At 41.9% G+C, this 25,769-nt stretch overlaps 1 protein-coding gene across 2 annotated transcripts in view; it reads left to right on the top strand.

The window, feature by feature from the left end:
- The first annotated feature begins 257 nt into the window (after window positions 1–257).
- TPD52L1 (TPD52 like 1) overlaps window positions 258–25,769 on the top strand; it is a 102,337-nt gene continuing 76,825 nt past the window's right edge. Inside the window, exon 1 of one of the 2 annotated variants that reach the window (XM_014611028.3) lies at window positions 258–418. In XM_014611028.3, coding sequence (XP_014466514.1) covers window positions 400–418 — 19 coding nt within the window. In that variant the 5' untranslated portion in view covers window positions 258–399. The remainder of the gene's footprint in view (window positions 419–25,769) is intronic. The other variant, XM_014611029.3, reaches the window with a different exon arrangement.

The following is a 25,769-nucleotide window of genomic DNA, read 5'->3' on the forward strand; positions in this document are numbered from 1 at the left end:
TTGGGGCCTCGCCGGGCCCCTAGGGCTGGGGGGCAGCGGCGCAGCCGTGAGGGGCCCCGGGCGGGGTCTGGCCATCCACATTTAACAAATGAGGCCTGGCAGGACCGGCTGAGGACCGCCGCTCGCGCGTGCTCCTGCTGTGGTGCAAACCCGGCAGTGCGCATCCCTGAGGCGGCGCCTGTACTCCGGCAGGGCGTTGCGCCCTGCCCGCCGGGCGGTGCCGGGATGCCGCCCAGCCCAGGGGAGCCGGGCCGCACGTGGCCGGCAGGCGGCGCCGCGTCCCGGGGAGGAGGCGGGAGCCGGGCCGGAGCAGCGGCGGCGGCAGCAGGGCTGGGAGGCGGAGGCGAAGGCAGGAGCCGTCCCTGCTCCGTGCAGCGGCTGCTCGGAGCTCCCGGGACCATGGAGGCGCCGGCGCAAGGTGAGTCCCCGCTGCGGGGCTGGGACCGCGGGCGCGTGGCGAGCTCCAGCGGGGCCGGGTGACTGTCGGGGGGGTCCTCGCCCTCGCCCTCGCCCTCGCTAGTGTAACACCACCCACACAGCAGCCCCTGCGGAGAGGCATAGGCTCGTTGTCCGAGGATGCTTTCCAAGCAAGGCAGGCGGCATGGCATGTCATGTCATGTCATGTCACAAGTTGTTTTCGGAACTGTTGCGTCTGGGAGCGTGTCTCTGTGCGGTGCAGCGGGCTCCCCTCATCCTCGCAGCCCTGCTTGGCACCTCCTGTGCCAGCCCCAGTGCGCGAAGCCGGCTGCGTGGAGGTCGCTTGTGGGCAGAGGAGCTGAGCCAGGCAAAGGACTGAGTCACCGACTCTACTTGCTGCCATCGTGCTTGGCTGTCCCGGGTGCCTGGATGCAGGGGCCCCCCTGTCCCTCTGTCCCCCCCCCCCGCTCGGCGATTCTCTGGCAGGGCGCCGCAGCAGCCTGGGGTTGCCTCCAGGTCCGTTCCAGGGTGCCACGCTGCGGTGGCGCTGCTAGGCATGCCGGCACCGCTCTCAAGGTAAAGCCAGAGGGGTCCCGTGGGAATGAATCCATGGTGTAAAACCGTCCTGCTCAGTTGTGGCATCCCCAAGTTGTTTGCAATAGAAAAGTTGCTCCGTTATCTTCCTGCATTCAAAAAGGAGCAAAAAAAAAAGTCAGAGGCAGCATTTTCAGCCACCAGCTTTGAATCTAAGGAAGGGTCCCTGGAGTCTGGGGAAGTTGAGAGCCGCTGGAATAAAAAATCGGGCATCACTACCCTAGTACCTACCCCGGTATCTAAGAAGGGGTCCCTTGAGTCTGAAAAAGTTGAGAGTGGCTGCTCTGGAATAAAGAATCAGGCATCGCCACCCTGGAAAACTCCCTGCATAGGCACAGCCCAGGTGTTCGAAGCCTTCCCATTCAGGGAATAAGTTTCTCTTTTTCCCCCCCCTCTACAACTTGTGGTCTGAATTATAGGAATGAACACATGCATGAAACCATGCTGCTCACGCCACTCTGTAGCATCCAGACCTCTGCCTGGCTCTCGCTGTTCCTTCTCCCAGGCAGTTTCACAGCTAAACCATGTGGATTCAGCCTGCCTTTGACTGATCTGCCTCCTGGAACTTTAAAGGTTAATACAAATCTGTTGGCCACAACTCAAGTATCCATTTTTTTTATTAGGAGGATGATGAGGGGAGCCCACTCTACTGTACAGATAAATACTCTATTGACCTCTTAGAGATTAAACAGTTCTGAAAATAAATTGTGGGCTTTTATGTCACTAATGACATGCTGTCTGCCTTGTTTTAAAAGCATCCTTTGAGATCTAGTATATTATCTCCCCAGGGGTTTGCACGGATTGCTGTGTAACACAATCCAGGATGCAAAGGGTAGGTATCTATCCCAGCAAAGTGTCCTGATGGTTCCTTGTGGGGGTGGGGAAACAAATCTCATTCCTCTCTCTGTGTCCGGATCCCAGAACAAAGTTTCTTCTGACATTATCTGGTTTCTGTTTTTCTTTTCACTAGTTCTCTGCATCCCACTTCAATATAGCATATTTATTGCAGTAGCATTTTAACAATTAGCTTTCCTTTTTTGAAAGCAACCCCTATTTTTTTAATGCCTTATATCTGCAGTTTAAACAAACCTTCATATCTAAAATTCAGCTCTTTCTAACCTTCCCACACATTGAAATTATAATCCTTGTCTTGTGACAGTGTCTGAGAGAGACGCACACAATAAACTAGATTGTGCTACTAATTTTAAACAGAGGTCCTCACTGAGCTCAGTGGTCAGGGTTGATGGTAGTTTTACTGAGAGGTTAGATTATGGATTTGTAAAGGATGGTTTGGATAGGGATGATCCCGCCTTAGGCAGAGAGTTGGACTAGATGGGGGTTCCTTTCAGACCTATTTCTCTAAGATTCTACGACGCTTCTATTGTAAAATGAATAATATAATCTGATCCAAAGTGTAATATGCAGTTTTAGTTGCTTATAGTTAATAAACTATTTTACTGGTAGTTACAGTTTAAGAGAAAATATATATTGCATTTATTTTCTTTTTATACAGTCATCTTAGAATAATGTGCTGAGTACTTTCAGCTATTGTTAGATCAAATTCACCACTGCATAAGTTTATTCGGCTGGCCTGTAAGTGGTGTGCTGGCCAACATAAGGTGTTATGCATAGGGATGAATTTTGCCTTGACCCTTACTGACTCCTTTCTGAACTGAGGAGTTGGTTGCACATTGCTTAGTAGTGTCCAAAATCACAGTGGTCTATATATAACCATTATTCTGCTGGTAGCATGTTTAGAAAATGTACTTGAACACAGATGGACTGAGGAAATTGAGAGACTGGAGGAAGGGTGACAGTTTGCTACAATAAATTAAGGCTGCTTTGATGATTATTAGAATAGGTAAGGTTTACATTAAATGAACCAAGTTAGGCAAGTGCTTATTGCAAGCAGGATGCTTATGTCTTTTTGCAGGGGAGTGCAATGAGGAATTTGGCTTTTGCTTAGTTTTTAAGATGTCACTTTTGTAGTGCTTGGTCCCAGATGAGGAGCAGACAGTCTTGAGCAACAAGTATGTCACTTGCGTTGTTGTTACAGATTCATGATAAGGCTGGTTAGCAAAATAAATGGATATGCAGCTGAGCCCCTGGACATCTTTTCTACAAGACTGTACTGGAGTGGCAGCCCTAGACTGCAACTTGGACTCTTGTGTCCCAATTATACCATGATGGGCAGTTCTTCAGTAGCTCAAAATGATGGCAGTGCTTAGATTTCTTCTTTTTATTCATTCAGATCCTGATGTTTAAATGTACATAGTGCAGCAAAATCATAACAAAGCTGTTTGCTCTCTAATTAACAAGAGGGTATGCTTATGGGATGGCTTAAATTTCAGTTCTGCTGTTTGTTGTCCTAATATGCTACTTACTGACACAAAGGAGCCTTTTTGTTGAAGGAGCATTTTCTTACAGCTCTCCATGGTATTGTTTAGATTTCATGTTGTTTAGCCTTATTTTGTGATTCACTTTTAGCCATAAGCTTTTCTAGCTATTAGGTACATAAGTTTCTTTGTCCTTAGCCAGAATATAAAATGTATTGTAGGAATACAAAACAGACGTTTGCAATACTTTTTTTCAGTTACCTTTTCCCACTGTTTTTTCACTAATTGTATCTCAGGCTACTTTAGGAAATCTCTGTTAAAAAGAATTGGGGGGGGGGGGCTAACATGGGAACAGGGCCCATCCTACAAGCTTCATAGCACTTGATTACCTGGAAGCTTTTTGTTCCGAGTCTCCTTCTCCTTTCGTGACCCTAGTCAACCCACATTACTGTACTTCTAGACTCCAATTTCTGTAGCAGCAGAAAGAATTGAACCTCAGTGCCTTTAATGCAGTGGGATTCAATTAAATACACTTAAGTGCTGGCCAGAAAACTGAGTATGTTCAGTTGTGTTATGCTCTGCAATTTTCAAAGCATAGTCATAGCAGGTAACTAACAAAGTGAGAGCAATTTGCTTTGAAAGTGCTTCTGAATTCAAGTATGTGTTTAAGCAAGAGGAAGAAACATGAACACATTTTAATGAGTTTATGAACTGCCTTAGAGTTACCTTTACATGCCCACGGAAAAATGAATTCTGAATAGTTCGTTTCAGCGTGCGCAGCTGGAGGACTGCATTCCAGCTGACAAAGAGTGAGAATGCTAAAAACCTGAAAGCATGTACAAATTCCCTATAGTTTAACAGCTTATGGTATTAAATGACTTTTCACCTGCTTGGAAGGCTTCTTTCTACACAGTCATGTTCTTTGTGCCTCTTGATGATGGTACATGATGAGGAATGACATAATTCAGCTGATGCACACACATGCACAATTATAAAATGTGGAGCTCTTTGTAGCAGGGGCAGGCAGTGTGTCAGCATCTTCCATTTTATCAGAAAAATCAGCATCAATTAGCTCTGTAAATCTTCCCAAAATTGCACAAAAAAAAAGTTTGTATTACTATTAATCAGCTGCAAGATGTTAGTGCCTAGAAACACCAGCTAAGATTAAGGCTTCACTGTGTTGGAGCTCTGCGTGTGCATAAAGCAGTAGGAGATGATCCCAACCTTTGATTCCGTTTTCAACTTAAAGCACTAGAAAAGTCCCATGTCCTTAAATGGAATTCCTCATGTGTTTAAACATAAGCACCTATATGACCATTTGCAGATTTGATTCCTAATTAGTCACTGGGAGGGAGTAAGAGAGCCCAGGTAGAAGTGCAGAGAGATGCAGGTTTACTCTTGAATAATAAAACACACAAAATCCTTGTCTTTCCAGCCTCTGGTTGCTTTTATCTTTTTGTCACTTCAGCTGTCAATGAGGGTAGGACTGGTGCTGGAACACACTAGTTGGCAATAGCAAGGCTAGGTGCTGAAAGTACCAATTTTCCGAGTAGTCTGGCCTCAGTAGTAAGAGACAGTTTCAGGAGTGGAGATAATGAAGGGTGGGAAGGTCAGTGCTACATATTCACCCAGACTAGGGACAGACATTACACACAAACTGGTTTAAGTGATCAGAAACTGGTTTAAACCTGTAACAGAACAGACATTTGGTGCATGTAAACCAGTTTCAAAATGACCAAAACCAGTTTGAAATAAACCAGGTTGAACATAGTATCAGACTTAATTGATTTGGGTCAAACTGGTTTATGCAGTGTCTGTCGCAGACCCCAAAGCTTACCCCATACTGTACAACACCATCATCCCAGGTTCATGCTTACTAACTCCTTACTCACCAGTTCATCTTTTCATCATAAAACCAACATTCTCTCCAAATACTTCATTCCTTCTGGCCCTCTCTCTAGACTGAGACTTACAGTGTTACCAATAGCAGCACATTACTCTCAATTCATTTTTTCCCTTTCAGCTCTTTCCTACGCTGTGCCATAACATGGGGCATGTATTTTTCCTTCCCTCTTCAGTCTAGTGTCTTGCCCCCTTCTCTGATGGGATGTAGTTATTTCTAATTCAGCTGTATGCAGCTTGGTACCCTCTGGCCTTGTACCCCAGTGTCCCTTGCACAGCTTGCTTTCCTTCTGCTGTGGAAGCTGATACAAGAGTCTGTTTTGGGATGTATGACAGTACAATGCTGGAGAACAGCAAAAACACGTCCTGGCAGGAACAGGATTACAGCAAAGAAAACAGCACTAAGTACAGGGATATGCCATCAGCATTTTGGAGAGGGGCTTCCTCAAACTTAGTGATACATATGACACTTATTGGCAAAGCCCTCTCTCTCCCCAAACTTCCTCTTTTGCCTCCCTGCAGCACATGAAACCCTGGTCTTCCCATCCTTACCCTTTGTTTCCTTCATCACCCCTTGTTTCCCTCTTCTCAGCAGCCCTATCTATGTGTAATTCCATTCCACCTAAGACTCATCATGCTCCCCCCGCCGACCCCCATCAGCACTTCATGAAGTCTTTCAGGTGATTCCGACTTATTGGTTATTCACTTTTCTCCAGGGGTGGGTCTTTTGCCAAATTCACTCTAGCATCTTAGGAGTAGTGGGTTCCCAATCTGTGGTATCTCTGGGAGCCCCTTCCCTTTCCCTCCTTCTCATACCACTGGACTAGTTAGCAGAAAATAGACTTGGGCTGCCTAGAGCAGTGTTTCTCAACTGGTGGGATGCGAAGGCTGTCTAGGTGGGATGCAGAGAAGCGGCGCACCAACTCTCCCATTCATCGTTTATCATGGTGGGAGCAGAGTTTTTGGGACCAATAGTTGGTGAGGTGTAAGGTGGAAAAGGTTGAGAATTGCTGGCGTAGAGGTTCCCTCATGTATCCCTAGTAACAGTACATCCTGTGCCCACTCCAACACAAGGGGAGCTCTTCTTGTGTGCTTAAATCACTAGAAGGTGGTTCTTTGCTGTGGGAAGTGCCCTAGGGGTGCAGCAAGCAGCTTAATCCTAACTCCTGGGCTAGGGATAGAAATTACACTCAAACTGATAAGTAATCAGCAACCAATTCAAATCTGTAACACAACAGAAGTTCAGTACATGTAAACCTTTCTCAACATGTCCCAAACAGTTCCAGATAAACCTGGATGGATGTAGTATCAGACTTAACTGATTTAGCTTAAATCAGTTTATTGAACGTCTGTCCCAGATCCCTTCCAGATTCAAGTTAACTCACAGTCCCTAGCATCCTAGGATGCTTTTGCACCCCCGCCCCCCAAATCCCTCTTTGCAGGGTGGTCAGGCTAGCCTTGGCCCAAGCTGTCTGCTCCAGCTAAGCAAGGAGGCATGCTCTAGCACCCCCCCAGCACTGGTCTGAGCCACTGCAGGCATGTAACTGCATTTCCAGAATCAAAAGTGAATGTCTGTTAACTTGCTTATCAGTTCAATTTACACAGTTTAGACTAACCTGCAAAGGTTGAATTGATTCAGGCTCAGGATTTTTGACTGTCTGTATTTAGCCTGGAGGGTGGCAGAAGCTTTAACAGGCTGAGCTGGCCTCAGGGTCTTGGGGGAGCCTGCAACACAATGTGTTGGTGGTTCTATATGATCAAGTGCTGCCTACCATAATCATGCCACTCTGCACTGGGCCAGTCTAAGGATCTGAAGTAGGATTATTGAACTTGATCTTTGAGAGTGAAAACTGCAAACTCAACTGACTCATTTTACATAAGTGTGCTTTGTGCAGCAGGTGGGGTGGAGTGGTCTTTAGCTTCCCCACCCGGCCTTTGCGTGATGCAGAAGTACAGCCCAGCTGTTTGTTCCTTTTAGTTCTGTTGATCAGTTTACATTTCCCAGGCTATCTTTACAAGAGAAAAAGCTGGGCACACACGGTTTTGTTTTTTTAATGAATGCTGAGATTCTCCTTCACAGAGCTCAAAGGTCAGCTTGGTTGCCTGTGAACCCTCTCTTCCTCATCCTTGCTTAGCTCTAGAGGAAAGTAGGAGAGAGGAAGCTGAAAAAAGTCTTGGAGATGGTGGATAAGAACAAGGAAGTAGTAGTTTACATAATTTATTGCAAAGAAAGACTCTTGGTTAAAAACATTGGGTGAAATTAGTGCAGCTAGAATTTATAAAAATTGGATTCTTAAATATTTAGCAAAAGTGCCTTGAGCAAGAGAGCTGCTTGTTTAGTATTTATACTTTCTTTACTCATTGGAAGAATTACATATACATAGAATAAGATATCAGTAATTTTTTTGGATTTTAAGCAAATGTCAAAAACTAAAAGTGTTTTGTTTTTTTACTGCACCTTTTTTAACCTGTTGTCTTCCAGCTTTGTTCAGACATGTGTTCAGTTACAGAAGTAAATTCATTTTGTGGAAACTGAGAAAATATAGGTAGGATAATGTTCTACAAGGGAACTGAGAATATGTGGTGGGTAGCGAACACCATAGACAGACCACCCTCCCATCTTAAATCTATAACAGTTTATTTGAGACAGTGCAACTTTGCCAATTTTATGAAGCAAAATGGTGAAGAAAAACACACCCAGAAATACTTGCTGTCTGTTTGCATGTTCTGTTTTTCCTCCTGAATTTCATTACTATTTTCCATTGGAGTACTGATCATCCTTGCTCTGGAGAGAGAGTATAAATATCACATAGTTCTCTACCAATGCACTTAAGCACTTTAACAGAAAGGTTAGTTGTTTGTAATCCTTTTAATGAGCTAACAAGTTGCTTAATAAAGTGTGGAAACATTTGAACTCTGGCAATTTAATTTGAGGAGTTTAGTTTCAGGCCTCCCACTGCTTAAAGGCTGATTGCAACAGAGCCAGGGCTGGTACAAAAATGCAAAACAGTTGAAATACGCTTACATGCTAGATGGCAGTATTTAGGAATTTGGGTGCTTGTTGCTTAGCAGCATGTCTGAAAAGTGGAATATTCCATGAATCTTGGCTTTTAAGAGTGTATTCAATTCCCCATTTCAGGAAATGCCCGAAAGGTAAATTAAATGTTTCTTACTAACTAGAAACAGCCAGTACAGTTATATAATTAAAGGGTTGGATCAAGGTAAATTAGGTTAATTTTAGTTGCCTTTGTGTAAATCCCACAGAAAAGAAACCATAACGCATACTCTTAAGTTTTAATTGCAAAAAGTAAATGTATTGTCTTGTAGTAAAATAGAGCCTTTTGCTATAGCACTCTCTGGGTATATTAGGCACTGTAAGAGGATGGGGGAAATCAAAAAGGTCCATTATTATCAGATTTGTCACTGACCTCCTACATGACCGTGACCAAGTCGCTTGATCAGTGTCTAGCTTAGTTTGTCCATCATAAATTGAGGACAGCTATATCTTGTAAAGAAACTTGAGGTCCGGAAATGGAGAGCGTGACATAGCAGCTGAGTAACATTATTATAATTACATTTTTGTATGTCTGGTACATTTAAATGTCACAGAAGAGTTTCTGTGAAAGAACTAACAGCTGATCAACAGTTTCCCATGCCACCGTGTGACACGCCGTCTTGGATCAAAAACCTTTCCCATCTTTCTTCTTCCCTTTTTGCTAATGTTTTTACAATGTGTATTCATACAACATTAAACCCTATGCTCTAGTAGTGAGCAAAAGTAAGTAATGAGCCTTCTTGCTTGCAGGCTTCCTCTCCTGTGGGTACAGGACATGGGCAAAGAGTGTGCATGTATAAGGAGACACTGGTTTCAATGCAAGTTTCACCATAATCAGAAGGCTCATATTTTCCTTGTACACACAGGCCATAGGCTGTCTGGAGAAAGAGCAAGTCCTTAAAGTAATTAGAAATGTCCCTACAAAGGCATTTTTTGAAAATTACTTTTATACAGGATTTCCTTGACCTGTTGCTATTGTAAAATCAAGTTGTTCCAGTTGAAAAAAAAAGAGAGAGAGAGTGTACAGTGTGTTGTGTATTGTTTATTTGTAATATGGTAGAGCCAAGAATTCCCAGTTTTGGATATTTTCATGCTGTACAACATGAAACAAAAACATCCTTCCCCAATGAGTTTACAATCTCAGGGAAATCTAAGTATATGTTTGCTAGTTAACAAAGAAATGTAGGACTTAAAAAAGCAAACACTATGACATGGATCTTGCTGTTGTGCTGAAAGAAAGAAAGCCCTCATGAAAAATAGCTTGTGGGCATATTTTTTAATAAGCTTGTCTTAGTGTCACTGATGATGGGGTGTTTGCCACATTGGAATTTTTGTTGTCCCACTAAATACATTGGTATTCAAATGAATTTAAAATATATCCTTGATATCAGCTCACTTAAAATGCACTTTAGAAAGAGAGAATCTGTTTTCTTATATGTTTTTGCTAGTAGTGAAAGGTGGAGCTTAAAAAAAGTTTGTAGCATTTTGAATTCTATTATCCTTACAGTAGAATGATTTGTTCAGTCTCAGACTGACAAATTTCAGTTGAGTTATGTAAAAGAATATAAAATTCATAGTTACTCATTCTGCGGAGTATTTAAAATTAGGCTATTTGTGAAGTAGGTTTAACCAGGGACTATGGCAGTGGCCAAAAGTGTGTTTTGACTTTGGCTTCTGTAACCACTCATGAGTGATGGACGTTGTTTCTGTTACTGATGCATAAACACTTCTGCAGCAGAGCTAACAAGCTTTGTATGTTTAGATATTCATTATAATTGTCCTGTAAGCTGTGGGAGACTTAAATCATATAAAGCTAGAGTGGCACCTGATTTACTGTAGCATAAAGACTAATCACACCTTTAACGGGTGTCTCCGAGCTTTAATATACTCCTGTGTAAACTTCTTGGAGAAATTGATTTCATTTTTCACTAAGTGGAGTTAGTAGTAACTGGCCATAGCTTTAAATACCAGTATTTATCCAATTATCTTTTGCGTATTTACTTTGCTGCTCTGATGGAGGCATCAGTCCCTGGGAAAGGTCTATATAGCATCCTGCAATTGCTTTGCAGTTCGTAATTAGAGTTTCTAGACTGCTAACCTTCTGTTGGTTTCAAAACCATTCCTTCCTTTCCTTTTTCGTGTTTTTGTGACAAGGTATTTAGCAGAATTTGCAGATTTTATTGGAATCTGACAGGGCTACGCAGTAAGCACTTCTGCTATGGCCTCAACCTTGCAATCTCTGGGCTGCTGCCAACTGTGCCCCTTAGCGCCCACAGTGTCCCAGCAACCATTCCTGATCAGGCACCTTTATATATGTATAATTGCTTATTATAAACCTTAATTTAAAAGGTTATTAGCGGCAATTTAGGAATTTCCAGGTATTTGGTTAAGGAGTTTTCTCAGAGATATATGAAATGTATGTACATCCCATGTGTTGAAGGGCAGTCATACCAGAACAGGCAAGAATCACGTGTTTTTAGTAGAAGATAGAGGCAGATGGCTGCTGTTAAGTTATTGTGGGAGGAAAAAACAAAAGGCATAATCTGGAGGAATGGTATGCCACGTAATGAAAGCGCTAGATAACTACTGTCTGTTAATTATTTGTGATGGAGGAGATTGTACATTACAACCAGTGAAGTATCTAGGCCTAATGACATAAATTGCTAGCCATATTTACAGGTTGCATAATGAAGGAAGTAAACCTAAGGAAAGCAAAGGAAAAATATAAGAAAACAAAGACTTATTACTTAAAAATATACTCTTCATAGCACAGGCAAATTCTCACTATAATGCAGCTTTTTTGTATAGAATCTTTTTTGCAAACTGAATCCCAAAACAGTTTTCAGAGTCAAGGAACATCACTGCAGGGTTAATAATTGTTATCGGCAGGGAACTGAAAGTAAGAGGTTATAAGCATTGGAAGAAAAGCATTTTTGTCCTGAGATTTCCATTGATTTGGAGATTATAAAAGGCAGAGAAGCATAAGAAGGCTATTTTAAAAAACTTGAGCTGAATAGATGCAAGAATCTCTCTGTCAGTGGCAAGAGAGAAAGACAACAATAAATAGAGAACAGGAGGAGAACGTGAACATCTTTGGTGACAGAGGCTGGAGCTATTCCATGGATTTTCCTTTTCTTTCTTTCTTTCCTTCTTTTTTTTTAAGATTGATTCGCAAGTAGACATGAAAGTTGGACTGATATGTGAAGAAAGGTGAGCAAGTTCAGAAGGTGGTTAACAGTATTCTAGTTGAAGCATGGGTGTTATGGTAATCTAGGCCAAAGGAAGGCCAGGGAGAAAGGGATTCCACTAATCAAGTTGAGGAGAGGTGAAGGCATGAAAGGATGGTATCAGCAGAGATAAAATAGAGATGACTTATTCTTCTCTGAGAAGAAGTAAAAATAGGTATATATTGCATTATTGCATTATATCATCCTTTATTCTTTTCAGTGATACTTTCTACGAGAGAGAGAAGAGATTTTTCTGTGTTCCTTTTAAATTTGAAAGGTTCCCAGATATCAGTGTCATGAGCATGGTATGAAAACCAGTGCCAGATTCCTTGCTTATGTGGCCAATGCAATCTAAGGGTATGGACTAATGTACTCGAGTAGCCTCTTCAAAAGGCAGTGGAGTACTGCTGCTCAGGAGCTGGCAGCAGCTGTTGCATTGTAACTGTTACATGTGAATGAGCCTGTAGCCACCCAGGTGAGCCAGGTCACCCTAATTTGGGCCTTGCATGAAGCAGGATTAAAGTTGAAGTGGTTTTTGTTACACTTGTGTCACTACAGCTTCAGGTAAAGGGAACAGATGCAGTGTAACAGCTGCTGCATTGATTGGAACAGCATCTCCCACTCCACTTTTGAAGTGGTTAGAAATTTGCCCATACTTTAAGCCCGGGCTGTCCAATTGGTGGCCCCTGCTTCCAGCCACCGCTGTCCTGCTGCTGCCACAGGAGTGTCTGGGTCCTACCCTCCTTCCAGCTTCTGCTGCCTGCCCCTGTCCTTGCCCTTGGGGGTGAGGCAGTGTGACCTGTGAAGCTAAGGGAGGTCATGACTGAAGAGGATTGGTGGGACCTATGGACCTCAAGTGGTGACATGGAGATAGGGGGCACTGGCTTGGTGCAGCAATGGGGCACCCATAGTGGGGGAGGTTATCCCATACTTTGTTGAGCTAATATCTCAGCTGACTCCTGCGACTGAACTGAGCATCTTGAGGGTAGAAATCATGAGTCCGTAACAGCTAGAGTTATAGACAGGCTTTGTTTCTGGAGGCCATAACATTCTCATGTTCTTGGACATAGTACAGGGAAGAGTATAACACACAGTGACCAGTGGGTTACACTTCCCTTGTCATCCCCAAATCTTTCCAATGGAAAGGAAGAATTCAAGAAACCTGTTTCTCTGGGAATATTGCAGATTTCCAGGATCCTTAACTCCAGATGTCTCTACCTACAGTCCACCTATGTGTAAATGCACATATACATTTCTGTTTAGTAATATGCTATACAATGTGGAATAAGTTAAGGAACTGCAGTTATTGGTGCCAGAAGCTCTAAAACTTTTAGCAGAGTGCTTATTAATAAAGAAAAATACATTTAACCTTTTGAGGTACCTATAAGATGTTCAAGAAAAACAAATGGACAATTCAGTTGATCAAGCTTTCATTAGATGGTTATGTTCCTAAAACCATAGCTGAACAAGCAATTTGAAGCAAATCACGGATCAGGCTAGCACATACTAACAGCATGTTTATCAAAATCACAGCAGTCAGCAATGTCTGCATTGCTGTATGACATAGTTACCAGGAAGCAATATGATCCATTTAATATTAGTCTATTCTGATTTATTAACATTCATTACCATTGCCTTTTAGGGTAGAGGTTCCCATACTGGTCTCTGTGCTGATTTTGGGGGCCTTGCCTGTTAAAGGAGAAACCTGTGACAGGGAGACGGGATTTCTCAATGTAACTTCTTTTATTTGTATAGCTGTGCCAGTCTATAAAATAGAGACCATCACCAACAGCACACAAGGAGACCCTCTAAAACACCAGTGCCTGGTTCTCAGGAAACAACTCTATGCCAAGAATTGACTCTAGTTAGACTAAGGCAGAGAGCAAACTTTCCCATTACATGTTAAGATCAAAAATAGCTGCATTGCAAAACAAACATTGTAACACATTTTTAAAGGTTGGACTGTTGCTGAATTAAAAAAAAGTAAAACTAACAGCAGAGTATTGTGACACCTGCTCTAACAACACTGCAAGTGTGTTCTGTTTGACTGTATTACTCCCTAGCATGGTGTACAGACAGTGACTTACAGACAGTGCTGTAAGTTGCTTGCTAGACTTGTCTCTTTTTAGAGATGTTATGGCTGTAGTTTGAGTTCGGTTAGCTTGTGTTTTGTTTTCAAATGTGGGCCCTCTGACAAAAAACCTCCCTTCTTTGTCCTCTACAATTCTATCTTCATCATACTGTGGAGTTTGGCAGTATGTCACTGGTGATACCCATGACAGCCCTGTCATCATATCTGATTGTGAGGGATTTGTGGCAGCTCAAGTCAAACTACTTGGTTTGCCTGACTCTTTATTAAAATATCATAATGTAACATTACCACTTAGATTGCCAGCCCTGTCAGACTGAGCAGTCCTAACCTAGGAAAGACTGACAAGAGAAAAAGTCGGATGTTTTTCTTCTCTTTAACACAACTTTGATTTGCAGATTTATATACCAGACCAATGAAAGGGAATGCTTTCCCATTCTCACTAATGCAGTAGAGAGACTACAAATAATATAGAGAGGAAGTGATGGCTTTATGTATATATTTTAATGGCAGTAGAATCCAGTTGGAATTAAACATTCCCAAGAATTGGACAGATTCACTCAAGAGAAATCTGGAGCATATCCACAGTGTCAGATATTCCCTTTGAAGGGCAATGGTGCATTGGTACCAGTTGATTAATCTTAGCCCCCTGGCATATATTCATGTAATGACACAATGGAATCTGATCCCTAATTTCAGTAAACATGTAGTTTGCCATGCCACCCATGCAGGGGGTAGGGGACACAATTTTGGGATTAGGAATGAGTTCCCAATTGCATCTTTCTCCTTGCCACTGCAGGGGGAGCCCAGCAAGTTAACAGCCAGATGCTTGCAATCCTTTGTGACCCAAGGCTCTCCTATGGCATGCTGAACGTCAGCCCCAGCCCAAGTCTCGGGATGGCTCCAGGTGGGCTGGAGACACCAGACTGTCCTGGGCCTTCCACCTGGGGCTTCAAGGGCCTCCTCTTGGAGAGCTTAAACCCCACATACAGCAGCTCTCATGGGGCTTCCTGGCACTAGGGCTCAGAGGCTCCTGGTATGGGGAACTAAAGGCTTTTCCCCACTGGAGGCATTGAACCATATTGACCTTTGATCTCTGTGCCAAGTGTAGAGGCCACAGGGCATCCCCAGAACCAATGCTGGCAAGATTGTCAGCATCACCTGTCAGAGACATGAGGCTGTTCAGGGCTGATTCTGACAAACAGCTGATTGTTGAGCATCCACCCCTGACATTGTGTGGACATGCTGCACGTCCAGTGTAAGGCTTCATATAAGCCAGTTATAAACACATTCTTCATTATATGTGGAGCATTTTTATGACTGGTTTGCCATTTTACAGTGCCTTAAATTGGATGCACATGTAGCACTCTTGCCATTTATAATGCAATTAACATATAACTTGCAGCATAAACGTAGTGTGTGCCGGGGTCTTAGTTACAATGTGGGATTAAGAGTCAGGAAAACCCATCAGTACACAATACCAGCAAGGGGTAAGGCTCTGTAGAGTGAGCTGATTTAGTACTTTCTGTCAGTCTCCTTATACAAGTTAACACTGCCTCTGCAGAAAATCTTTAGGGGACAGGAACAATGGTAATGCTGTTATTAGTTCTGGTCAGTTGTTACTAATTTGTAATTTGATAGTGATTACAAGCCCTAGCCATGACTTAGGTTCCATTTTGCTAAACGGAACCAAAACTGAATAAAAAGAACTATCTTGCAACCTTCCCTTCCCTGATCCAGGGGTCTTAGTTGATGCATAGAAATGTACGTAGTTTGTACCTCCTCATGCCAGGGTTCCTAAATCTTTGACAGTACATAAAAAAAAAAAAAAAGTCATTTCAGATGTTACAATTGCTTGTAAAAGCATAAACAGACTATTTGCCAGATGCCCAAATACAGTATATCTGTTTGATGTGCATTTTCCACATCTGCCTACCAGCAGTGAACTATGCAGGTAAAAAATAGCATGTCAACCACAATATAGATTTTGCTCCACTTAAATTAGTTCCTTAACATTACTTTATAGTCTTTTATACTTTTTGTGCCCTAAGATAAGAGCAGGGCAGGATGAATATTTGTTTTATAAAATGTTTGTGCAGTGTTTGTGCTGCAGGAAATGATAAAGAAATTTTCTTGAAATGTATTCAGCAGGCCTGTATTTCTTTTAACAGCAGGCGATTATCTATAGTAGTCAGGGAAAATTTTTATTCCACGATATTATTGCATGTCTAAGTCTGAAAAAAACCACAAGAAATTATTAAAAGGTTTTAGAAAAGAGGGGCCATTTTATTAGATCATAGATTTTCTGTGGCCCTGATTCAGCAAAGCACATACTGAAATTCCATTGAAGCTGATCCAGGTACCTTAGCTAGCAGATAGAAGAACATATCCTCATACATTTTAGATCATGTAATTGTATATTTTAAAACTGACCATCCCCTAACTATTGGTAGGCATGACTACATGCGCAATTAATAGTACAGGGGCTTACTGCACAGTAATATATTGTGCGGTAAGCCTTTCCTGGGAGCACAACTACACGTGCTCCCTGTTGGGAGCTAATCTGCTCCCAGTGGGAGCAGCCTGGTGCAAGGCTGCTCCTATCCTGTTCTGGCCCCCTGCAGCAGTCAGAGGGAGCTCCAGGCTCCTCTGGGGTGCCAGCCTGGGGGCTAGCAGGGAGCACAGGACTAGGAGAGCTCTGTCAACTGCAGCAGTAGCTGTCTCCTTGCCCTATGCAAATTAGAAGGGGTCCTGATGTGCACAGGGCTGGAAAACAGCTGCCACTGCAGAGCTCTTCTGCTTCTGTGCACATGGGAACCAGCCCCATGTCCAGCAGGGCTTTCCTGCACAGCCAGGAGCTGTCCCGCTTCTGGGGCAGCTCCCAGCCAACCCTGGGCTGGGTGGGGATTTCCTTGGGCAGCCCCAGGCTGAGCAGGAACTGCCCTGCTTTTGGGGAATATGCATTTCAGCTGATTATAATTCCAGCTGGTGTACTTGTTTAATATTTAACCACAAAATTCCCTCCAAGTTGAGTAGACATACATGTAAAAAGAAAATCTGTTATGAAGAAAAGAAGCAGCAATCTTAGTTGCATCGGTACATCAGATTACAACGCTGTTAAAAGCATTTGAGTGAAGTTGTCAGTTTCCTAGAGACAGCAGAAGTTGGAGTCCTGCTTGAAGAAATCCCTGCCTAGCCCGCGGCTGGCTGGGAGCTGCCCCAGATCTGGGACAGCTTCTGCCCAGCCCTGAGAGAGCTCCCCAGTCCCGGCACTGCTTGGCTTCAGGCTCTTGGGGGAGCCGAGAGCTGAACAGCGCCAGGACTGAAGGAGTTCCCTGTCCCCTGGTGTTAGGACTGATTGGGAGCAAATTTGTTCCTGGGCATTGTCTACACATGTGTTACTGCTTAGTATCTACTGTGCAGTTAGTTTGTGACTTGTATTTACAGGTAGTAGCTAACTGCATAGTACGCTAATTTACTGCTTAGTAAATGGTGCTCAAGTGTAGATGGCGATGATTTACTGCACAGTAATTAAAGTACTATGCAGTAAAGCGTCGTGTGTAGATGCAGCGAGTATTTCTCTATTTAAGCTCTTCTCCATTCATTCAGCTCTAGTCTAACGTCGTTCTTTTCTTTATTTCTTCACTTGTTTTTGGCAGATCAAATTGTTTTTAAAGAAAAAATTATAGAGAACAAGTCTTTTTATAGCCATGTTGCCCATTTTCTCATCTCCTACTTCATCTTTTCTTCGTTACAGTCTAAAGAAAGGAAAGAGATGATAGCCCTTCTGTTTGACACATTTATTTCTACTCCCTAACTCCCAAGGGAAATAGTGAAGAATGATCAATAGAAACCATAGGGGCCAGAATAATACTGTTGTTATTTTCTGTACTGACATTATAGAGAGAAGCCTCTGCTGTCTTAGAACAATTGCAGTATGTTGCAGTGCTTTCTTTTTATTAGTATACCTTCAATTTAGAAAGCAAAGCCACACTTGTTCCCTCCAGCAGCCAAGAATATTATATTATACAAAGTGAACTAGATGCAGACAGATGAGATGTTAAATATTAGTTATACACAGATTTCCTATGTATTTCAAAAAAGGATTTTGGATAGAGGGTTATCTTGAGTTAAAGTGTAATAGAGTTGATGCCAGTGAGTATAACATGTTGCTGCCTTGGTGCTGGCTGTTGCCCTTAAGGGGTTCTTGCTGTTATAGGGAGTGTCATCTGAACACATGGCCCAGGTGTAGAAGTTTTGTTGCTCTTACTAGGTGCTGCCACTAATAAGTCTTGACAATAATTGCTTTCCATAAGCAATATGTGTCTTTTACCACTGCTAACCTTTCATTGCTTCTGGCCACTGAACTTCTCTCTCTCTCCAGAGGTGACAGTACTATTCCTGTAGTGACCTGCAGCAGCGCTTCCCTGGAAAAATTCAATTAGGAATCTGTTTTATTTATTTCTAACATCTCTTTTAACATGACTTATTAAAGGATTAGTTCGTTGGGCAAGGAGAACAAACAAATGTTCCACCAACTGCAATTTGAGAACCTTAGTAAAGCACTGGACCAGGTTACCCAGAGAGGTTGTAGACTCTCCATCCTTAGAGGTTTTTAAGACCTGGGTAGACAAAGCCTTGGCTGGGATGATCTAGTTGGGAATAGTCCAGTTTTGAGCAGGGGTTGGACTAGATGACTTCCTGCGGTCCTTTCCAATCTTATTTTTCTATTATTCTAACCTGTAAGCGATGGTATTTTGAAATTAGGGCTAGATTGTGGGTTTTTAGAAATGCAGAGACAAGGAGCTATGAGATGCTATTCTTTTCTGTTGGGAGCACCAGCAGACAATCTTCCTTGTGAAGGTAGAATCTCTTTTGAAACTCTTGAGTACATGGAGATTCCTGATCATTAGTTCTCTTTTTACAGGCATTTGAAATAGTTTCTTCCTAATCTTTGAATCTGGTATTAAAATGATATGGCAAAGGAAATCAGAGTCACTAATGCAATGTCTGGACAGTTCCATTGTTCAAATTACAATTTCAGTAATGTGAGCAATTAATTCCAGTTGAAATATGAACATTTTTTTTCTCCTGAATATTTCCCTAATAATAGAGATGCAGATATTTGTCTCCTAGGCATTAATGGCAGAACTACATAACACCATAATTAAAATATTTAGAAGATGTAGCTAATTAGCCTTTGATAACATTGCATTCTTTCTTCTCAACTTTAAAAGCCATAGTTGAAATAATTTTGGGGGGAAAGCCCTGGATTTGAAATGTATATTTCAGCTGATTATAATTCAAGTTGGTATACTTGTTTATTTAATATTTAACCAGAAAATTTCCCCTAAGTTGAGTAGACATGCATGTACTAAGAAAACTGTTATGGGGAAAAGAAGCAGCTGTCTTAGTTGCATTGCTACAGCACTCGGATCACAACATCATTAAAAGCTGTTGAGTGAAGTTGTCAGTTTCCTAGAGGCAGTAGAAGTTTGAGCCCTACCAAATGACAGGGACTTCGCCCACATAGCAGATATAAGTTCCAAGGGGATGTAGCATTAAGTGAATGAAGCTGTGCCTGGACTAGGAAAGGTTAACCACAATAGCTATAACAGCAGCCCTCCTAATAGAGACAGGACTTATACTAACAAAAAGAATTTGGGTTATTTTTTTCCCCCCTTTGCTGATGTATCTAAGGCCAAAATGTAAATCACAACCTAAGGGTTAGACAAAGGTTTTGGAATTTTTGCTCAATTTCCTTCTTTAACTAATATAAAAATCCTGCACAAAAGCTCTTTTTAATTTAAAGGTCAGATTATGTGTAATTCATAATAGGACTTGAGCTTTGTGTCCAGCCTAAACCCAAAGAACAGTAGTTCCAGACATATTGTCATTTCCTCATTACTAGACTACCTAAAATTATAGTAGTAGTGATGATGCCCTTGAGACTGTTTCTCTAATTAATAATTTTTAGAATGTAGGGCACTATCCTTCTTCTTGCCTGTGGCCTGCCTGCCACTCAAGGTACCCCAATACAGCAGGAAGCTAAGAGTGAGTGGTATGAAGCAGGCTATGGTGACTTTAGATTACCTGGGAATTTGTCTCCAAAATGAGAAACCCTGTTTGTTCCTTTAAAGCAGTGTTTCTCAACTCGTGGGTCACGACCCAAAAGTGGGTCCCAAGAATAGTTGAAAGCATTGCGAGCAAGTCCCAGAAACACACAGGAAAGCAGGTTTCCACTTGCCAGTGGGTTGCATTCCAGCCTGCAAGGAGCTGCTTGGGGTGATTAGAGGCAATTGGCGTACGTGCATCTGCATGTGCACATGCACCGCGGCTGGCATGAAGCCAGGCAGGGTGGTGGGAGCAGCTCCAGTAGCTGGATCCAGCTAAGTGTGTAGGGAGTGGGGGTTGGAGGGCCAGGGCTTTGTCACTATCTGGGTGTGGGTGCGGATGGGTTGGGTGTTTTGGGGGGGCCAGGAGGGGCGGTGCCTGCCAGCACTGGGGGAAGGTGGCCAGGTGCTGAGGCTGTGTCAGAGCAGGAGAGGGTAAGGTGCCTGCCCGTCCAGTGGGAAAAGGGGGCAGAGGGAGCTGTGTGGCTGGGCCAGCGGCACCAGTTCGGTGCCCGTACTTGCTAGAACAAGACGCCCAGGAGACACTGCTTGGTCAAGAGGGGCCGTGACCAGGCCACTTGGCGTGGCATGGGGCTGCCACAGGCTTCCCCTCTTCCTCCCTCCAGCCTGTGCTGGGACCGGATTCACCCTGCTTCCGCCCACGTGAGCTGGAGCCTCTGCAGCCACCATGCTGTGGCTTGAGCAGTATGGGGGCAGCTGGTGGCCCCCTCCAACAGGGCTATGGGGGCATGGGGCTGTATGTTGGGAATGAGGGGCACCAGGAGGGCCAGGGGTCTGTGGCTTGGGAGTGAGGGACATCAGCAGGGCCAGGGAGCTATGGGTCAGGAGTTGAAAGGTACTGGCAGGGCCAAGGGGCTGTGGGTCAGGACTGGCCATCTATGTTTACAAATGGGTCCTGGTACAAAATACATTGAGAACAACTGCTTTAAAGCGTGTGGAAAAGGGACTGAGGGTCTGGCAATTTTAAGGAAATTCCAAGCTAAGTTTATATACTGTGAGACACCAAACTTGATGTTCTGTTCAGAGACTCATACCAATGAATGGAAATGTTCTCACTGACCATCATCAAGCCAATCTGCATTCAGGTGAAGGTTTAACTTTACATAGAGATTTCATTTACCTGTGAAGACTGATTATAATTATTATCCATAATTATTATACGTGAAATTCACATTGAGATGTTAAAAATACACCCGCTTTCTCCAAAGCTGTTACCATCTATTTGCTTAATCCTCCTTATTTTGTGGATTCATTTAGATAGACTATCAACCATTATACTGTATCATGTCAGTCTGGCTGTCAGCCAGCTAAACACAATACAGGCAAACACTAGCAATGTAAAAAAAAATCCCTTATATATTAAGAAAAAGACCAACAACCTCATTATGCAGATACAAAAGATGATTAGTAAACTTTAGCCTTATAGAATTTCTTATTGTAATACCCAAGTGTTGATATACATACACCTCAACAGAGACGATGTGAGTTTTACCATTTACTTCAATGGCATCAGGATTTCACCTATAGAATCACTCCTTTAAAACAATAACCAGAATATTTGAACTGTATTGTGCATGAAAAGACATCTTAACGTAATACGTTGTATGTGTTTAGAGATCTTTCTGGGGGTGGGAGATGCTTTTATTTGCCTTTTTTGTTTTTAAATATCTTAAACACAGATTCTTTTTAAGTCTCCATCCTAAATAGTCTTATGACTAAGCTTACTTTTAATGGTAAGCAGTCCCAGTGAAGTGAATGAGGCTATTTCAAAGCCCTGATCAGAAGCCTGTGGAAATAAAATGAAGTTCATAAAAGTAAACATAGGCATATGTCTTTGCAGGACAGGTACAAAAAAATGTTTAAAAAAGGAGGGATAGGGGATGGCAGGTGATTTTGTGAGGTCAGGTAATGATTTTTATTGGTATACTTCAAGAGCACAGGAGGCCCACTTTTCCTTCAAGATACTACTAATATTCAATATACCTAATTGGAAATATTTCTTTCCCTCTCAAATGTTGATTCTTTCATCTCTGGGCTATCAATGCTGCAACAATGACACTGCCAAAGAATTTATAAAAACATTTGTTTTTTGAACTGAAATAGATGTGTGTGCTAAGATCAAGGCATCTTATTTTGCCTTTGAAGAAGCTGCAATTTATTCAATAGAAGGACTATCCTCTAAATGCATTGGTACAACATGACTACATGGCATGGCTTACACAGTTGTAGTGAAATAATGTAGCACAACATAATTATTGTTGTTCTATATGATGTAATGATGAACTATTGTTCAATGAACAGGCTGGTGGGAGCTCATAAATTAAAAAAAATGGTAGAGAAAATTAGTACAGGCAGTCCTCAGACTTACGACACAATTGGTTCCTGAAAACCGTGTCTTAAGTCAAAACATTGTAACTTGGAACCAATTTTCTCATAAGAAGCAACGTTATAAATGGGGGATTGGTTCCTGAACCAAGGCCCGATACCCTATTTTCACCAAAATTACCCTAGAATTTTGTACTCGATCAATTATAGATGAGTAATATAGCTACATTAATATATTTATATTGTAAATAGCAATCATTGATTTGGAAGGACTTCTTTGAGGCGACTTTGCTGGACTATTTGAAGGGCTCTTGGCTGGAGTCTTCTCAGGAGTCTTGGCTGCAGGTTTTTCTGGAGTCTTGTCTGCTTTCTTAAAGGAAGTGTACAAGGAAGTTTGGACAAATGTTCTCCAGGGAGATGAGCGACGCAGCGAACTTGTTCGCTGGCATGGCATTGCATCGGATCAAGCGTTGTAAGTCGAAACTGGCGTTGTAAAGTTGAAACAGGGTTTCGATTTATAAACATAAGTACGAAACATTGTAACTCAAAACATTGTAAGTCAAGGACTGCCTGTATAGCGAAAGACATGTAAAGCAGTAAAAACAGTAGTATAGTATAAAGTATAAGTAGTAAACAATTTTTTTAGATCACAGGAGAATTTTCTGTTAATTTTCCTGAAATTAATTTTGGGGAATGTACACTAGCTGAAATCTGATATTCTTGTTTTTAAATTTACTGTTCCTGTGGATGTAGGTTGTAGCCATGTTGGTCTAAGTGTTATGCAGATAGCATAAATTCCAGCTTTATGTTAGGTAAATAACACGGAAATAGACTTTTGCCTATTGCTTTTAATTTTATGTATTTTCTTGAGTTTTGCATTGCCTTAATTAAGAAACTCCATTTTGTATTGCTCTGTAGCTTGACATAAGTGCTTGACCTTTTACACTTTTGTATGCTGTTGGGGTGAGTGTGTTTATGGAAAAGGAAAACATCAGCTGGTGACTGGCTGTGGAATGCAGACAGACCAAACAAGAATAATCTGTCCCAGAACAGCGAGAGAACAATGACAGTTGACTTTCAAGAAAGAACACAGTAATAACCCAGCAAAAGCCCTGAGGATTGGGTGAATTGACAAGGCTATAAAAGATGGGGCGAGACGTATTGATTTTGGGTCTTGTTCTGCATGTCATCCTGGAGCATCGGTTCATCTAACAAGATGAACCAGCAGGAGCCTGGCTCCCACTTGTGATCAACTTGGCTGGCCACTAAGTTGATCTGAGCACCGATAAAACTGATAATGTGTACCAGAGCAAAACAAAAATTGGAGTATAAATGTGGTGTGTGTATATTAAGTGCTTAATCAATAAACACAGCACTTTACCTTATCCCCCTTATAAGGTCTTGCTTGTAATTTAAGCAATTGGCAATTTATGTAACATAAGGACATAGGCAGACAAGGTTCTGTGGGTAAATCCAGTATCTTTTATTAGACCAACTCAAATTTAGTGTTGCTCTATTTGAGTTGGTCTAATAAAAGATATCAGATTTACCCAAAGAGCCTTGTATGCCTGTTACTGTGGTTAATTGTACAGGTAAGACTGCCTATAGTATGTTTTCACATGGTGTTTTGTACTTAGCTTGACTTATTTGATGTGGAAGACTACAAAATGAGCTTTCAAAGAACATGTCTTACTGCATACTGATAAAAACAAGTGCGTCCTTAATCTCCAGATACCTGAACAAATGTTCCAAGATCTATGGCAGGACCAGGGAGCATTGTATTTCTTGGTTAATTAAAACTCTGTGGACTAGTTACATATCTCATAGTATCTAATTGGCATATTAATTGTCATTGTTGTTTTGAGGATTAAAGGAAAAAAATCCTTATAAAACAGATTTAATATTAACCATATTTTTCAGGGTTAAATCAGAGGAGCAGTAAACTTTAGGCCTTTTACTACTGACTTTATGTTAATTGTGGCTAAGATACTTGGAAAGTATTCTACACTGAGTATGGAATGTTTAGCATCCTGTAATTTCTTTTAGGTTGATTGTGATGTCCTGCCATAGAATTTTTTTAAAAGGTTATTTAATTTTATTTGCATTGTTCTCAATCCCCTTTTAAGCCCATATGAATAATTCAAGACAGGGTTGACATTTTGATCTTTCTGCATTGAATACAGTACTTTGCACTATTAGGGATACAGAAACAAAGGAATTACTTTACTTGTCACTTCTGTGTATTTTCTTGAGCTGCATGGAGCAGTGTTTGGTACTAACATTATTTTAAATGGTTTATATGGCAGTGTATCAAATAATTGTCCCTTCGGACATCAGTGTGTTCTGACGCACTTTTTTTGAGAAGTTTGCAGATAATCAGACTTACAAATCCTGGTTACCATCAGAGGAGAAATCAGTGAAACCTGAATCTGTGCAAATTGTAAGTGTAATTTATTTTGAAACACATGTGCGCACCACCCCCCCCCCCCCCCCCCCCAAACAGCATGCAGCAGACGATCCTTTTTTTAGTAAGCTGAGTCCAACACTAATGTCCATTTCCCTGGGAGCAACTCTTCATCAAGGATTGCTGTTATTTTGATATACCCAACCTGAAAAGCAAGCTCATTCCTCCCTCACTTCCAAAACTGCCTCTACAACAAGCAGTGCATACCAATAACAATATTATGCCTCTTCCCAAAAGTCAAAACTTAAATGCAGAAAAAGTGTTCTGGAAGACTACATTACCATCCAGCGATGTTGCCTGAACACCACAGTCATGCACAGTCATCCATCACAAAGCCTGGGCTGTTCACAGTAGGCAGTGAGGAGGCTGCAAGCAACTACCAAGGTCTGTATAGCCCCAGCATGACTCATTGTGGGTGGCAGGTGCACACCCATCTCTGGGTGGGTGGCAGGGAAGGTGCCAGGGCTGCACTGCTACAACAAAGATCGGGCCCCTTGTGGCTCCCTCACCATCCACCCCGGCACATCTTCCAAGTTGAGGTTGGGGTGTTTTTGGCACTCTGCCCAAAACTGTTGTCAATCCCTGGTTTGGCAGGTTTTATACTTTGCCATTTCAGATTAGGTAGCCAGTGGTCATCCTGTTGCAGTGGAATTATTGTGAGTTTTGTAAAAAAGAAAATGATCAAATAAATATACAGGCATAAGAATCTTAATATTAAACAATATACCACATCTTTAGCTTTTCATGCCTGCAGTTAAAGCTGCTTTCCTTTTTTTTTCTGCACATAAAAACCTATCAGTAATTTGACAGTAATGAGCTTGAGTAGACATTTATTTATCACTTCATGTGGAAAACTAATTTAGTCATTCTAAAATGCCTTGTCATTAAATTTTATGCCTGGGATATATTGCTAAACATAGCCTGAACTGATTTTTATTAAGTAATAAATATTTTCACTAAATCTGTTATTTAAAAGAGAATATAATTTCAATTAACTTTACAGCTTCCTGTAGTTTCATTAACTCTAGAGGAAATCCAGCTTACTAACTTAGGTTAAAACTTCTGCCTCGCTGTTTTACAAAAAGTAGTTATTTTGTCTGAATATGACTCAGTTGATGTAAGCGGACCTATTTGTGGAATAAGACACTGCTGACTGTGAGAGTAGCAAAATTTGGTTCCTAATGGCTTATATAGTAAGGAGGTATAGTGTAATAAAAATGTTATAT

This window comes from Alligator mississippiensis, chromosome 1 (genome assembly GCF_030867095.1).
Source record: "Alligator mississippiensis isolate rAllMis1 chromosome 1, rAllMis1, whole genome shotgun sequence".
Taxonomy (NCBI): domain Eukaryota; kingdom Metazoa; phylum Chordata; order Crocodylia; family Alligatoridae; genus Alligator; species Alligator mississippiensis.